Source organism: Bombus pyrosoma, linkage group LG9 (genome assembly GCF_014825855.1).
Source record: "Bombus pyrosoma isolate SC7728 linkage group LG9, ASM1482585v1, whole genome shotgun sequence".
Classification (NCBI taxonomy): Eukaryota; Metazoa; Arthropoda; class Insecta; order Hymenoptera; family Apidae; genus Bombus; species Bombus pyrosoma.
In genome coordinates, this window is record NC_057778.1 from 7,061,808 (window position 1) to 7,075,926 (window position 14,119).

At 32.2% G+C, this 14,119-nt stretch overlaps 4 protein-coding genes across 8 annotated transcripts; 3 read left to right on the forward strand and 1 right to left on the reverse strand.

Moving 5' to 3' along the window:
* Positions 1-4: 4 nt before the first annotated feature.
* LOC122570907 lies at positions 5-8,527 on the forward strand. Its single transcript, XM_043733878.1, has 23 exons — positions 5-201; positions 281-463; positions 579-854; positions 946-1,069; positions 1,125-1,282; positions 1,375-1,512; positions 1,577-1,796; positions 1,870-2,173; positions 3,944-4,091; positions 4,160-4,300; positions 4,370-4,519; positions 4,632-4,713; positions 4,791-5,008; positions 5,094-5,246; positions 5,326-5,441; positions 5,505-5,828; positions 5,887-6,023; positions 6,089-6,378; positions 6,448-6,646; positions 6,741-6,880; positions 6,960-7,071; positions 7,154-7,292; positions 7,388-8,527. The coding sequence occupies exons 1-23, from the start codon at positions 129-131 to the stop codon at positions 7,532-7,534; spliced, it is 3,972 nt and encodes a 1,323-aa protein (XP_043589813.1). The 5' UTR covers positions 5-128; the 3' UTR covers positions 7,535-8,527.
* LOC122570911 lies at positions 2,841-3,950 on the forward strand. Its single transcript, XM_043733887.1, has 3 exons — positions 2,841-3,357; positions 3,428-3,519; positions 3,586-3,950. The coding sequence occupies exons 1-3, from the start codon at positions 2,974-2,976 to the stop codon at positions 3,773-3,775; spliced, it is 666 nt and encodes a 221-aa protein (XP_043589822.1). The 5' UTR covers positions 2,841-2,973; the 3' UTR covers positions 3,776-3,950.
* A 544-nt stretch (positions 8,528-9,071) lies between the features above and the next one.
* Positions 9,072-11,281, forward strand: LOC122570910 (ATP-dependent Clp protease proteolytic subunit). Of its 4 annotated transcripts, none has more exons than XM_043733883.1 (5): positions 9,072-9,904; positions 10,018-10,152; positions 10,261-10,651; positions 10,711-10,895; positions 11,132-11,281. In XM_043733883.1, the coding sequence occupies exons 1-4, from the start codon at positions 9,866-9,868 to the stop codon at positions 10,872-10,874; spliced, it is 729 nt and encodes a 242-aa protein (XP_043589818.1). In that variant the 5' UTR covers positions 9,072-9,865; the 3' UTR covers positions 10,875-10,895; positions 11,132-11,281. The 4 variants fall into 4 exon arrangements, with proteins under 4 accessions (XP_043589818.1, XP_043589820.1, XP_043589821.1 ...); XM_043733885.1 differs by lacking the exon at positions 11,132-11,281 and having other exon boundaries at positions 9,072-9,615; positions 9,739-9,904; positions 10,711-10,977; XM_043733886.1 differs by lacking the exon at positions 11,132-11,281 and having other exon boundaries at positions 9,072-9,615; positions 9,818-9,904; positions 10,711-10,977.
* Positions 11,231-13,168, reverse strand: LOC122570909 (protein limb expression 1 homolog). 2 transcript variants are annotated; one of them, XM_043733881.1, is made up of 4 exons: positions 13,028-13,168; positions 12,465-12,652; positions 12,051-12,397; positions 11,231-11,974 (listed from the first exon to the last, which is right to left on the reverse strand). In XM_043733881.1, exons 2-4 carry the CDS (start codon positions 12,619-12,621, stop codon positions 11,570-11,572), a joined length of 909 nt encoding a protein of 302 aa, XP_043589816.1. In that variant the 5' UTR covers positions 12,622-12,652; positions 13,028-13,168; the 3' UTR covers positions 11,231-11,569. The 2 variants fall into 2 exon arrangements, with proteins under 2 accessions (XP_043589816.1, XP_043589815.1); XM_043733880.1 differs by having other exon boundaries at positions 12,989-13,153.
* Between the last annotated feature and the right edge of the window lie 951 nt (positions 13,169-14,119).

Consider the following 14,119-nt stretch of genomic DNA (forward strand, 5'->3'; position numbering starts at 1 on the left):
ATATAAATCTATGACTGTACTGAAGTTGCCCAATAAAAGAAGATCGCTTAGGGTAACGTTATTTCCTCTAATAAATCAAACCTATAAATAATAAATTAAATCAGAATACATTCTGTTAGGGATAAAATATGAATAACCAAATTGTGTACAATCCAGCTAGAATTGCGCGAAGAGAAATTCGTAAAACGCTAAACGTAGATGGTAAGTTAATGTAATTAAAATTTAATGTTATTAAATAATTATTTTAATAAAGCCTAAAAGTAATTAACATATATCCAAGTGGTCACACTAAAAAGGAAATTCGTGGACCATTCCGAGGAGAATGAGTTAAAATCAGAGCAATTAAGACTCGAGCATCACACGAAAATATTCGCTTCGATGTGTCCGGATGAAATTCTGGATCACTATGACGATTATAATACCAGAATGTACTACACCACTCTAATGCTTGGTGACATATCAGGTATAGCACGAAGACGATTCCATTTCAAATTAGAAAAAAATTTGCAGAAACATGTGAATATAAGATTTGGATTAATAATCAAACAATTAATAAGGTAAAGATATTCCTGATAAAGGTTTTACAGACCTCGCTGAGAAATACACTAAAACCGGAAAAGGCGGACCTTCGAAACTGACAGAAACCTTGAACAGTTACATCGGCGCTATGGTACAAGAAATACTTTCCCACAATGGTGACGTGTTGAAATTTTCTGGAGATGCGTTTATCGTGATGTGGAAGCTCCATGAAGGAATGATGATGCGAGACTTGGCCATAGCAGCGATGCAAACTGCTTGCATCATTCAGAAACATTTTGGGTCCTATGATACTGAAGTTGGAGTGACTCTTAAGGGTTTGTTCAACGAGAAGAAGATATCTCTCATTATTATTATTGAACATCCGAGCATTCGCAATTTACAACAGGTTTCTAATATTTTTTATAGTAAAATTAGCTATTGCTTCTGGAAAGGTATACTTCACATCTATCGGAGATCCCGAATCCATGTCACACTATATTATCACCGGTACACCAGTGTGGGATGTGAAATTCGCCGAAGGCCTTTGCCGGTAATCAGAGAAGACTCACGTTAGTGATTTATAATTTTTATATTAATTTTATTAGAGGAGGCGATATCCTAGTGGCTCCTAGTAGCTGGCAGTGGGTTAATCCAAACGAATATGTCCATGAAACGCTTCCAGATGGTATACACACACTTATTATATCTTGCACGAGCATGTGGTATCAAGCTAAAGACGACGAATTAATCACCAGTACAGATGGTAGTGTTAGAATTCAAATATACCTTTGTCGTCCAAGTCTTTCGCAAAAGTTTTATGAAATCAAAAAAATATATCTTTCATACTTTACATAGACGATGACAACGAATATGAGCCGGATTTTTATGATTCGACGATAGTTCCCAGAATAGATCATGAGTCTAAGATGGTGATGATGAATATAACTGGTACAACTTACGAGAGTGGAAAATTTGAGCAAATCGATTACAGCTGTAAGCAGAACAGACTGTCATATTTCTAGAAAAAATTCGATGCTTAAAAATATAATGTTTTTAGTACGGCCTAAAGTTATAAAGGCAGCACAAGCTTGTTTGAAAGGAGCTTTACGAAGCTACATGCTGAGACCAGTCATTCGGTCTACCGAAATGGACGAACCATTGGAATATCTGACCGAAATGAGACATGTGGTGATTCTCTTTATCAATGTAATCACTTCCAACGTAGGCAAAAATCAATTAATTGCCTTGGTGAACTCTGCTTATAAACTAGTGTGCAAGTAAGCCTATTTCCTTTTCGTCGGGCTGTGATCTATTTTATCGATCAATCTTTCTACGACTTTTCGACTGAAGGATCGTCGATGGGATGCACGGATGCGTGAACAAGACGTCCCTTTTCGACAAGGACTTAATGTTCCTTTGTGTGTTCGGTTTACGAGGCGACAAACATGAACTAGAATCGCAAATCGGTTTAAGATGCGCGTCCAAGTTACGATCGACTCTCATAGCGATAGAAAATGTGAAATCTGTAACGGTAGGCGTGACAACGGGAATGACATACTGTGGAGTCGTAGGACACATTTTACGGAGAGAATACACCGTGATTGGAATACCAGTGAACAAGGCTGCGAGACTTATGGTGGCGTATAGAGACAAGGTGAGAGTTAGTGTATAACCAAATATTAATTCACCGAAGGAAAAGAAAAAACAAAGAATTGCTAGGTGGTCTGCGATCGAGAAAGTTTCCTCAATTCTCACTTAGAGACGAGGCACTTCATTTTACAAGAACCAAGATACTTAAAAGGAATCACCAATGTCGGACCGATATATGAATTTCAGGAACAACCAAAGTAATTCTATTCCTGGTATTAACATTTATTTTATATTAACATTTTGGGAACAAGATTACTGAATTCATGTCTAATTCATTAGGTACATTGTATCAGACTTAGTTTTCAGTAAGTATCCTTTACTTGGTCGAACCAAGGAACTTAACATTTTTAGAAGGATGCTAATGAGACTCTTAGAATATTCCAAGAGGAATAAAGAAAACCGTGGCGCTCGACCAAAATATAATACACTTATCATAAAGTACTTATCCTTATTATTTCGCCATTACAGTTAAAACATTCTATCGAATAATATACATTTTTCAACCATCGTATCCAAAAAGAGGCGACCCACGAATAGGAAAGACAAGGTTATTAGATGAATTTACGCAAAACATTCCAGTGGAAACGCGCTATAATTACATTTCTTTACAAGCAGGGGATAACAAGGTTGACCTTTTCAATTGCTATAAAATTTTAGAATTTAATCAATAATCATCAGTATTAACATTTCATCGATAAGATATTTTTAATATGAAACAGAATGAAATTTAAATGTAAGCGCCAAAGAAATGTGATTTATCTTTTAGAGTAGGCCCCGTACAACTTGGTACATTTATTATTTTCAATGCCTCTTGGTTTCACCCGCACTTCTACGCGAAAAGAGCGCGAAGACAAACTGCTTTTACGACTGGGCAAACTGAAGCACACGTACTACCTGTGTGTTTTTAATCAACCCTTCAATGTGCATTTCTCTATCACTCATCGTTATAACGCTCTCACCGATATGGACAAACAAAAGCTTTTAAGAAAGTTTCTATTGAAATTAATGAAAGGCTGCTTCGAAGAATTGTGGGTGGTGATCATCGATGATGCGGAATATGTCGATCGGGAGTCTTTGGAAATCTTCGATGTTCTTACAAAGAGAGACAAGATATTCTTTGCACTGACTATTGGTCGGAAATTAAACACAGATTTTTCGTTATATTTAAATTTTTTACACAGAGCGAAGGTACTTATTTATTTGCTTTTTTTCGAATATGAATCGAATAGCAATGAAGACTTGAATTGTTCGTTAAAAGGTAATTGAATTGATTGGGATAGACAAGTGGTACCATGCTGGCGTAGCATGTCAGATACTTAACGTAAATGGTTTACATGCAGAGCTGGAAAAGTAAATTGAATAAACTTGCAGATTTGACAAAATTCTGTCACTGATCTTGTTTCAATTTTTCTAAAGACTGATACAAGAAAGAAGCTTCGGGAATCCTGGCTGGATCGAGAGTTACTTAGTGAGTCTTCTCCAAGTCGGTGATTTAGAGATAGTAAATATAACGAAAAGGGAAGCAAATATAAAGGGCTATGTGTTACCTCCTGTATCTATGTTGGAAAGGTTTACTCGAAAACATATACTTATGCAAATATTATGAATAAGTACTAATCCCGCGGAATTTAAAATCAGATTTATTTCAACCGTAATGGAAAGAGGCGGATCTAGTCCTGATTATCGAAAAGACAAATGGCAGATGTACAGAGCGAGCTTCAAAGTACGTTCTTACCAATCTTTTACATGAGATGATAACAATATTTTATTTCAGGACAGCATGATATCGTTGTTGGAGGAAGACATGTTGACTCTAAAGAAACCACATTTGAGTATCGACAATGAGGAAACCATAATCGCGATTTGTAACATTGCTCAGAACTTCACGTATAAAGACGTGGATCCCGAAATTACGATGGATGGTAAAAAGAAATACTAACCCACCAGAATATCATATTGATAAATAACAGGAAATATCTTGTTACGTTAGCTATGATATTGAAGCTTTTCGATTCGTTGACACCTCTTGATCAACTTCTCTTGAAATGTGCTTCAGTGATCGGGGAAACGGTGAATAGACATATGCTAGAAAGTTTAATGTCCATCACTCCTAAAAGAGAAATCGGACTTGGTAAGACACGTTTATTATTTACGATACGATAATGTTTACTTGACCATCTAGAACTGTATGACTTACTAGCTGTTACGAAACTCTTTGAAATACGAGTCTTCGGCTGTGCAATTGGGGACTTCTCCAAAAATGCGGGCCCTATAGTATTTATCAAAAATATGCGAAATCCTAATTCAGAGATGGACGTATTCTGCAAGTGTATCGGTCTCACTATTCCAGGTATTAATTACAATCAAGAACGAAAGCAGTTAAGGGAAATGTATAAAGTTACACATATATGTGAATTGACTTGATGACTTGACTTGACTACTGCAGAGATATATTTTCTTAGATGAACTGGTAGATTTGCCAAGATATGCTTCCTGCGGCTTGATGAGATTTAAGATGTCAACGTTTCGTGACACCACTTATCAGTACTAGTTTAATTAATTACAAGATAATTATTAATATTAAAAAATAATCACGTAATATTAATAAAATATTCATAAAGATTGCTTACGGAAAATCAGAAGATAGAATTGCACAACCAGGCATTGAAATATTTGCAACACTATACAAGACGTTGTGTTTCTTGCGGAGAGGGTCAATTCGCAAAATTATTGGGGAAAACGTCAAACAAAGAAGATAGAAAGAAAAAAATGACAGACATCGATGAAATGTTTGAACTGGATTATAACGATGAGGCTATTAACAAGGAAGACGAAAAAAGTAAATTGAAAAGTTTTGAAAAACCCTATCAACTTTCGATAATTTCTTCTCGAGTAACATTGATAACGACATTAAATAATAATAGAGAAAAAGGAATTACTTTCTTGCCTGAACCTATTTCGACGTGTGGAAAGGAAACCGACGGTAACGTTTTCAGATGTAGATTTTTCTAGCTGCCTGTGTGAACTGATACTGATGACGGTCTATACTCAAATACTCGATCATTGTCGTGGCATTGGTAAGTATTGTTCTTAATCATAACTCATCCAATTAGTAATTACGATTTAACATAACGTGATTAAAACATAACATTTCAGGGAATATTGAAAAGACGCTCACTGCTCTTCTAGAATTTGCAGAAATTTGTTTGATGAATTGTAATATACCTCAAGCTCGAAAGCTTCTATCAGAAAGCGAAACTATCCTAATGAAGGTATACAAATTTCTGTTCTAAAAATTTAATATTTATGTAATCCAACACATTTAATACTTGAAGCTATTCGAATCGAACGAAGACGAAATAGTTCTTTTACCGTATCTCACTGCGAAGATACAGACTCTTCAAGGACAATGTTTTCTTGAAAGCGGTTCCATTTTCGAGGCCGAAGGATCGCTCGAAATGGCATTAAAAAATTTAGGATACAGATTTCCAAAGCTAGAAATGATGATCGATCTGAACTCACTCACGCAATTGATGAACTTAGAAATAAAATTGATATGTCCCAAGAAGACAGAGCTGCTAAACAGTCTCGAAGGAGACAATATGGATTATACTAAACAATTATCAGAATGCTTGGCGCAAATGTTCGAACTCTTCAGGGTAATTGACTGAATTGAAATTATGTGAACGTAAAACACATTTATACTGTTCTATATAGTTTAAAGGGATGAAGAAACACGCTCGCTTAGCAGCAATGTGGGGTTTGAGCGCAGCTTTGGAATCTAACAAAGATTTATACATTCTCTGTACATCGTTCACCAACATGCTAATCACAGCACATATGTATCAAGACAGGTGAGAATTTTCAAATTATGATCGAACATTCGATATTATGATGAAACTTTTATACTATTCTACAGATATATAATTCCATATTTGGAACAAAGAGCTATCAATATTTGCAACGAAAGCAGAGAAACACTTGAAACTCAAGAACTGAATGTGATCGTTCAACTTTACGCAGGAATATTCTTTTCTCGCTGGATAAGGGGACAGATCTCAAAAGCTATTCAAATCGGTTTCATTTGTAGTAGGATGGCCAGTGCGATCGGATCCACATTCTTGAAGCTGGTGGTACTACCACGATTAATTCATTTGCTGATGATCTCTTGCCGACATTCGGAAGTAGTTACTCAATTAAGAGAATTAGGTAATAAACTACCTAATTATAATTGTTGATACCTTTGATAAAATTCGTAAATATTTTATATAATTATAGAGTTTATATCTCATCATAATTTTGACAAATCTGGACGTACTTGGTATTATGCACTTTGCGCTGACTTCCATTTAGATACTGGATTAACGATTCTCCCTTTCCAAGCTTGTGAACAGTACTTTCTTCAGGAAGGCGAACAAATGATCAGTTTACATGATCCAGAAGCGGAAAGACGATATTTCACGTCAATGTGGCTATGGTATCTACTCATAAATTTTCGTCTTAATTTTTATAGAAAACTGAAAAATATATCATTAACATCAAAACAAAAATTGGTAACATTTGTCTTTAAGGTGTATTAGAACTGAAGAATGGGAAGCTGCGAAAGTATGGAGCGGTAGAAACGTGGAAAGCATTAACATAATGGATGAACATATAGTTGCAGCGACAATTACTGCTTTAAAAAAGCTCGAAGGCCTACTAATTCTTTATGGTATATATCTTTTTATTTCAAAGTTTAAAAGCACTTATTGCAAAATTCTTGGGAATTTATTAAAGCATCATCTGCATAGTTCATAAACTAAATAGTCGAAATGCTGATGCAGCTATTACTATGATGGAGATTAAAAGCATATTTAAAGATACAAAGAAAATGAGCAAAATTGTTGAAATCGTAATTCCCAGGTATACTTTAATATTTATTAACAGCTTCGATTCTAAATGACTAAATTATAATATTGAAGTGAAATATTTGGTATTACTATAGATATATGTTGCTGAAAGCGTATTATTGGATGATAAAATCGCAGAAAAGTAACGCAATAAAGATTTTGAAAAAATTACAGAAAGTATGCAAAAAAATGGAAAACAAACTGATTTACGCATGGGCACTACATTGTGAAAAGGTTTCTATCAGAATCTTATCTAATGATATATTTTTTCTACACCTTTTTTTAATTATGAAAAGATAAAATTGTACAAAATGTTAAAACATTTCCAGGCTTGGTCAGGTGGAATCTCTTCTGTACATACAGACAAATGGAGAGAAATCGCGAACAGTAAAATACTAAATAAATGGGATGAAATCAATGTTAATAATTCAAATATGATAATCTTTACTTTTCCCTTACCAAAATATCTTCTTTGACAATTTTTTATTTTTAATTTCAATCAAAATGAATGTAATTACACAAAATAAAATATATATTATAATAGAATATTGTCGAAAACGAAAATTTGTGTCTACTTTTTTTTTTTACTGTAATCTGTTTATGTGCAATCTATCATACAATGATGATCAGCACAGACTGTATAGTTCAGATTTTAAATTAAAAAAATGAAACTCAAAACAAATGACGATAGTAAAACTAGACGATCAATTTTCTGATTTTGTGTGTGCTTTGGGATACTTGTTAAAATCATACGTAAAAATTAATCAAAAGTATTCTAATATTAAAATAGCCTGTTATAAACAGAATATTTAATAAAATTAATACTTATATATATTATTAATACCATAATAATATTATTAATGTTATACTAGCAAGTAATCTAAATACAAATTTTATACAAATAAAAATGCAAACTGCACCTTCACCTTCAAGTAAACCATTAACAGGTTGTCAACTAATTTTACCAACCTTTCCTACTAATTCTAATACGGTATGTTTTTTTAAAAATATATACTAATAATTATAGAATATTTTCCAATAGTAAAGTAATATGTTAACAGGTTTGTTATTCCACTATTCTTCCCTTTGTACCCACAATGCCTAGAGGTTTTGCAAGCTATTATAATAAATATCACCCATACACAACACTACGTAATATCTGCACTTTTACCTGTCCCCCTTATAGTAAGATATGTTTTTTAACCAATGAACATAATATAATACAAAAATGAATAAAAAGTAACAATATTATTTTTTTCAGCATCTAGTGTGTACAGATGCTAGGTACAATTTTCAAAATAATATAATATAAATACTATATAGGCAATTAAATACAATTATTAAATAAAATTAAAATTATAAATCACATAAAGATCTATATATCGATGAGAAATTTATTGTCATGAGAAATATAAATTAAATAGATATGAATTTTTATCTTAAAATGATTTTATTTTAAAATACAATTCAAATGTTACCTTTTGTATATAATATTCTACCATTCCCTTACTTTACTTTGTGAAGCATGTGTCAATATCCATGTATTATATTCCTTTTTCTTCCTTTCCACTTGATTATGCCTTGGTTTTACCTTACATTTTATGTATGCCCTATCATTTTTCCACATTAATAAGCAATGTCTACACCTTCGTTTTAACACAGTCTTCATTTTCAAACCACATATGATATTATACATTGGTAGTGACGGTTGCAATAATATTGAACTAATTTTGTTCATATATATATTTGACAAATTATTTGAATATTGTTTATCACATATATGGTGCATATTACGATGTATAATTTTTGTGAATGATTCCATTGATGGTAGTTTTGGAGCCATAAATTTTATCGTTTGAGAGGTAGTCCTGAATAATGAATATATATTCATTGTTGCTCTGTAAAAATATTTTTGCATGTATATACAAATTTCGTAATTTAAAAAGATAAGATTTCTACGTTCAAACATAGAATTAACCTTAATTGAAATAAAGTAAAATTGATTTTACTAACCAATGGGCGTCGATGAAACTATCATAAGATGACAATATTACAAATAGAGATTTGCAATAATTCATAAATTACTTAAATGTTAAACTTCGTTTTTCTGCTGTACTCTCCTTAGTTAAACTGGCTACATTAATGCACATAACAAACTTAACGTTACATAACCACAATTATATACGACCGTGCGTATAACAAAAACATTAAAGACCGTTCACATGTATTTAATTAATTATATAATATATATATAAAGTTATTTTAATCGTATATTATAAACGTAATATTCTATGCGCAATCAGTTCATCAATTCTACGATACTTGTCATAATGCAAATGAATAAAACACACTGTATAAAGAAATGCCCTATTTACGTCGCACTTAGGACAAGTTAGTTTCGACAGCCATTTCATAAAAAAATTCTTTGTAACTGGATTAACGGATTTGTTCGAATAGAGACTTGAAGATAAAAAATGAAATATATTAAATATTTCCTTATATAAAGAAAGTTAAATTAAAAGAAATAAAATATAACCTTCAACAGCCAAAACCAATAGTATGAAAAATGAAGTATTTGGATTATCTTATTTTAACCGTGATACAAATGATGCAACTGTATTAATGAAGAGACTTTTTTTTATGTCGTTTAATCAATCATAATAACAAATTTTTTACTTAGGTTATGTTTTATTCTTTATTTTCGTAACAAAGATCTCTCAGACTGCTTATTAGTTTGTTATGTAAAATATTGTTTGCAGTAATATATATCCGAATTTAATGAAAATAATAAACGTGAAATTATCAAAATGTTGTTAAAAAAAGTAAATAATTTACTACAAATTTTTGTAAGTATTTTAGTATGACAATATTTAATTTTTTGTTTTTAAATTTTCAAAAATTTGGTCTATTAGTATTATTACATTTTCATAATTAAGGCTGAATATTTGTAAATTTGCAGGGGTCTGGTCAGAAAGTATGCAGTAGGTACCTAAATTTTATACCTGTAGTCGTAGAACAGAGTGGAAGAGGAGAACGTGCATATGATATTTACTCACGTCTCTTAAAAGAAAGGATTATTTGTTTAATGGGCCCGGTGTGTACCTTGTTCCTTCTAATCCATTTACATTTAAACTCTTCTAGAATTTATGATTTATCATTAATTTTTTAATTAAAAAATAAAAGAAATTATAACATTTTATAGATCACAGATAATGTGTCGTCTGTAGTGATAGCTCAACTCTTATTTCTTCAATCAGAAAATAGTAAAAATCCAATTCATATGTATATTAATTCGCCTGGTGGAAGTGTAACAGCTGGGCTTGGTATTTATGATACTATGCAATATGTTTTACCTCCTGTTGCAACATGGTGTGTAGGGCAAGCATGTTCAATGGCAAGTTTATTATTAGCTGCAGGAACAAAGGGTATGCGTCATTCATTGCCTAATGCAAGAATTATGACACATCAGCCATCAGGAGGTGTGTCTGGCCAAGCTACTGATATACAAATACAAGCTCTAGAAATATTGAAGCTTAAAAAGCAAATCAACCATTTATATGTCAAGCATACAGGCTTAGACCTGGAAAAAATAGGTATGTGAATTTGTAAAATCATGTTAATTAAATATTTATAATACATTATGATTTTACAGAACGTTGTATGGAAAGAGATAATTTCATGAGTCCTACTGAGGCAAAGGAATTTGGAATTATAGACAAGGTATTATCTCATCCGATGCAAGAAGAAGAAGCAGAAGCCGAAAGCACAAAATTACCCTTGAAAGAAGCTGCCCTTGAAGTTACTAATCAACCTTGATATTAGGGTTAAACAACACATGTGATTAAAATTATGACATTTTATTAAAACATGTATTTATCGATATCTAAAAATAGTAATAAAATATTTTTAAAACAATTTATATCATGTATATAACTATTTAAGTACAGCAAATCTGTCCATGTTTTGTAAATATCATGTAAATGTATAACATAGAATCATGATTTCATAAATGATAAACATATGAATTGATGTTTTGATAAAAAAACCATTCATATTTCTTTTATATTCCTCAGGCAAGCAATACATCACCAAGCATTCTCCCTATATGTCGAACATATGTAATACTATGATTATGAGGCGGAAGGGGCATAAGGTTGTAACGGAAGACAAGATTTTGTATCGAAATATATCTATATACAATTAATAATTAATTTTGATTTGAATGGTTTGTCCTGCACGTATTTTTTTATCGCAGTTTAAAATATCAGTCACGCATTTAAAGTATTCTTAAAAATACATTAAGCTTATAATTCCATTAATATTCTATTATCACCAAAAATACTTCATAAAAAGGACGGAATTGATTACGTGTCTCAATGCTAGACAACAATAAAGCACTTCACAATATAGTGACATTGTATGTCATTAAAAATATTCCCCTAATACCAGCTTTTGCAAAACCAGCGTCGCATCCCTTTTTGCATGTAAATTGCACGATCACTTTGTAAAAATCACTGAGGGCATACTTGAGCATGTGCAAGCATTAATATATCCTTTTTTTCTTTAGGAAATCTAAGTTCTCTTCCAGCTAAACGTGCTGCTTCAAGTTCTCTTTCAGCCAATGCCAACTCCATAGCAACAACGCCGCCACCGCTTTCGTGTTCTCTTGCTACCCAATCTAGCGCCATTTGACTACGCATATCATCATCTAAAGCTCGGTGACTGTAATGAGCAACTACTTCTTGTCTGCTACATTGCCTTTCTCTCATTGCTTTCAAAGACCCATTCCAATGAAGTAATTGGAAGACCGTCATTAATTCTTGAAATTCTAACATTGTTCTCCCACGGTTGCATTCCAACATAAAACGAAATGCACCTATACCTGTATTTGGATCTTCTTTCTCATCTCCATTTCCCTAAAAATTAAACAGTTCATTTAATATAGTTCCCATGAATAATAAATATACTCAAAGAATAAAATTAAGAGCACACCTGTGTTTGATTGCCAACACCATTGGAAGTTGCAGAGGGCTTGGCAAAGCTAGCTCTTGCTTCTGCAACAGCTTTCTCTATGAAATCATCTGTTATCTTACGTGCTGGATGTTCATTGAAAACAGAATTCATTAAAGCAATTTTTGCTGCTGATCTACGAGCTTCAGCTTTAGTGGGGCAATTTTGAAAACTACCAAAGCAAGATCCGCCAGGGAGAGTAACATAACATACATAAGGTGGACTGGTACCAGGTACAGATTCATAAATAACTAATGCTCCGTTTCTTAGCTCTGTTCCTCTACTTTGTTTCATTTGCCAAAACTCTTGTAAAGCTTCTACCACATTTACTATAAGAAAAAATGAAATAATATATAACAAATTTAATACTGAATAAAAAGAAAAAAATAGTAATACCTCTTCCATAGCCTTGAGTATGCTTAGCAAAGCTGTTAACAACTGCTTCTACTGCTTCCTTTAACACTTGCTTATCTCTGGCATCTACCAAACCACCTGTGATACCCATATTTTCAGGAACACGAGATTTTGTTTTAACTGGCATTATGCCCTGCATCACCTTTTAAAAACTCACGTACATTTACGTCCTATGAAAGTAATTATTATAATTTTTTAATTGAATAAACTACATAATAAAAAAACTTCAGATTAAAAAAAGTAGTTGATGGCGAAATATAAATGGAATTTTTGTCTCGATATTGAGATTGAAGACTAGTCGATCATAAAACGAAAGAAACGAACAGATGAAGTAGGGAAATTTTAGCCACATACGTAACTAAAGTTAGCGAAACAAGATTAGCAAAGATAATCTTTCTGAAACGTTCAGTATGACAGGTCTTGGATGTTATACAAACGACGAAACGGAGAAGGAATTGCTACGACATCGGAAAGACTGAATGTAAAAAGAAACTCTAGTGACCCACCTGCAGAGACCCGAATGCCCAGGAATTCGTATAACTTACTTTCTGACCCAGCGCTACGGGATCAAATTGCAATACACATATAACGTGTTTAATGGCACCGGACCACTGACGATTTCCAGAAAACCAGGGCTGTCTACCTCGGTCAAGTACCCCATGGTACGATGACACTATCACGGAGGATTGCCAACTGATTATCAATATTCTCTACCAAGCGCAGTGTCGGATTCTATAAACATGGAACCCATACCCAAATGTATAATTTTAATGTTATATATTAATATATCAATAGAAAAGAGAGAGATAGCCGAAAGAAAGAGAGAGAGAAAACACATGGCCAATAATAAGATATTATTTTAAATATAGATAAATTTGATATTAATTCTATCTTATTTCAAGAACACAACAAAACTATTTAGAATTGTAATAAATTGAAATATTTAAAAATACTTATTATTGAATGATTAAAAAATTAAAAATATAGATTTGTTACGTTTAATTGTAATATAAAATATATTTTAATTATTCCTTCATATATCATAAAATTAATGAAAAATATATAAAAATATAAGTACGACAATGAAAATGTTTAAAGTAGATAACTCACTGATTCGTAAGGTTACACATGCAAATAGAGCGCCATACATTAGTTGCTGTTGCTACTAGAAATTATAATACTCAGTTGATAAAAATGAACCAGACAAAAAGTAATAATCATATTTATCATTCCATCATACTTATTATTTCTGGATCATTTTCAATTCGACAGAAACAAGATAACGGGACTAATAATGGCTAGAATTAAAATTAAGTATGATCATAAATACAAAAGAGATACGGGAAATTGAATATTACATATTTACAGAAATAGATTAATAATTTAATCAATGTTCTATAGTTAATATCATATCATTAGAATTTTTTTCTTTCTTTTAGACAGAGATTTTATTTTCAATTTTAGAGGGAAATAGGATAGATGAACAACTGGAAAAAGGCTATCAACCGCTAGTAAAGTTGCAATCTTACTCTGTGTTGAATTGGTAATGTTGGAAATGACCAACATGGTAAAGGGGCCTTAAAATCCCAGACATGTAAGACAAAAAATCCATTGGATGATAGATCTATTCTGTATTT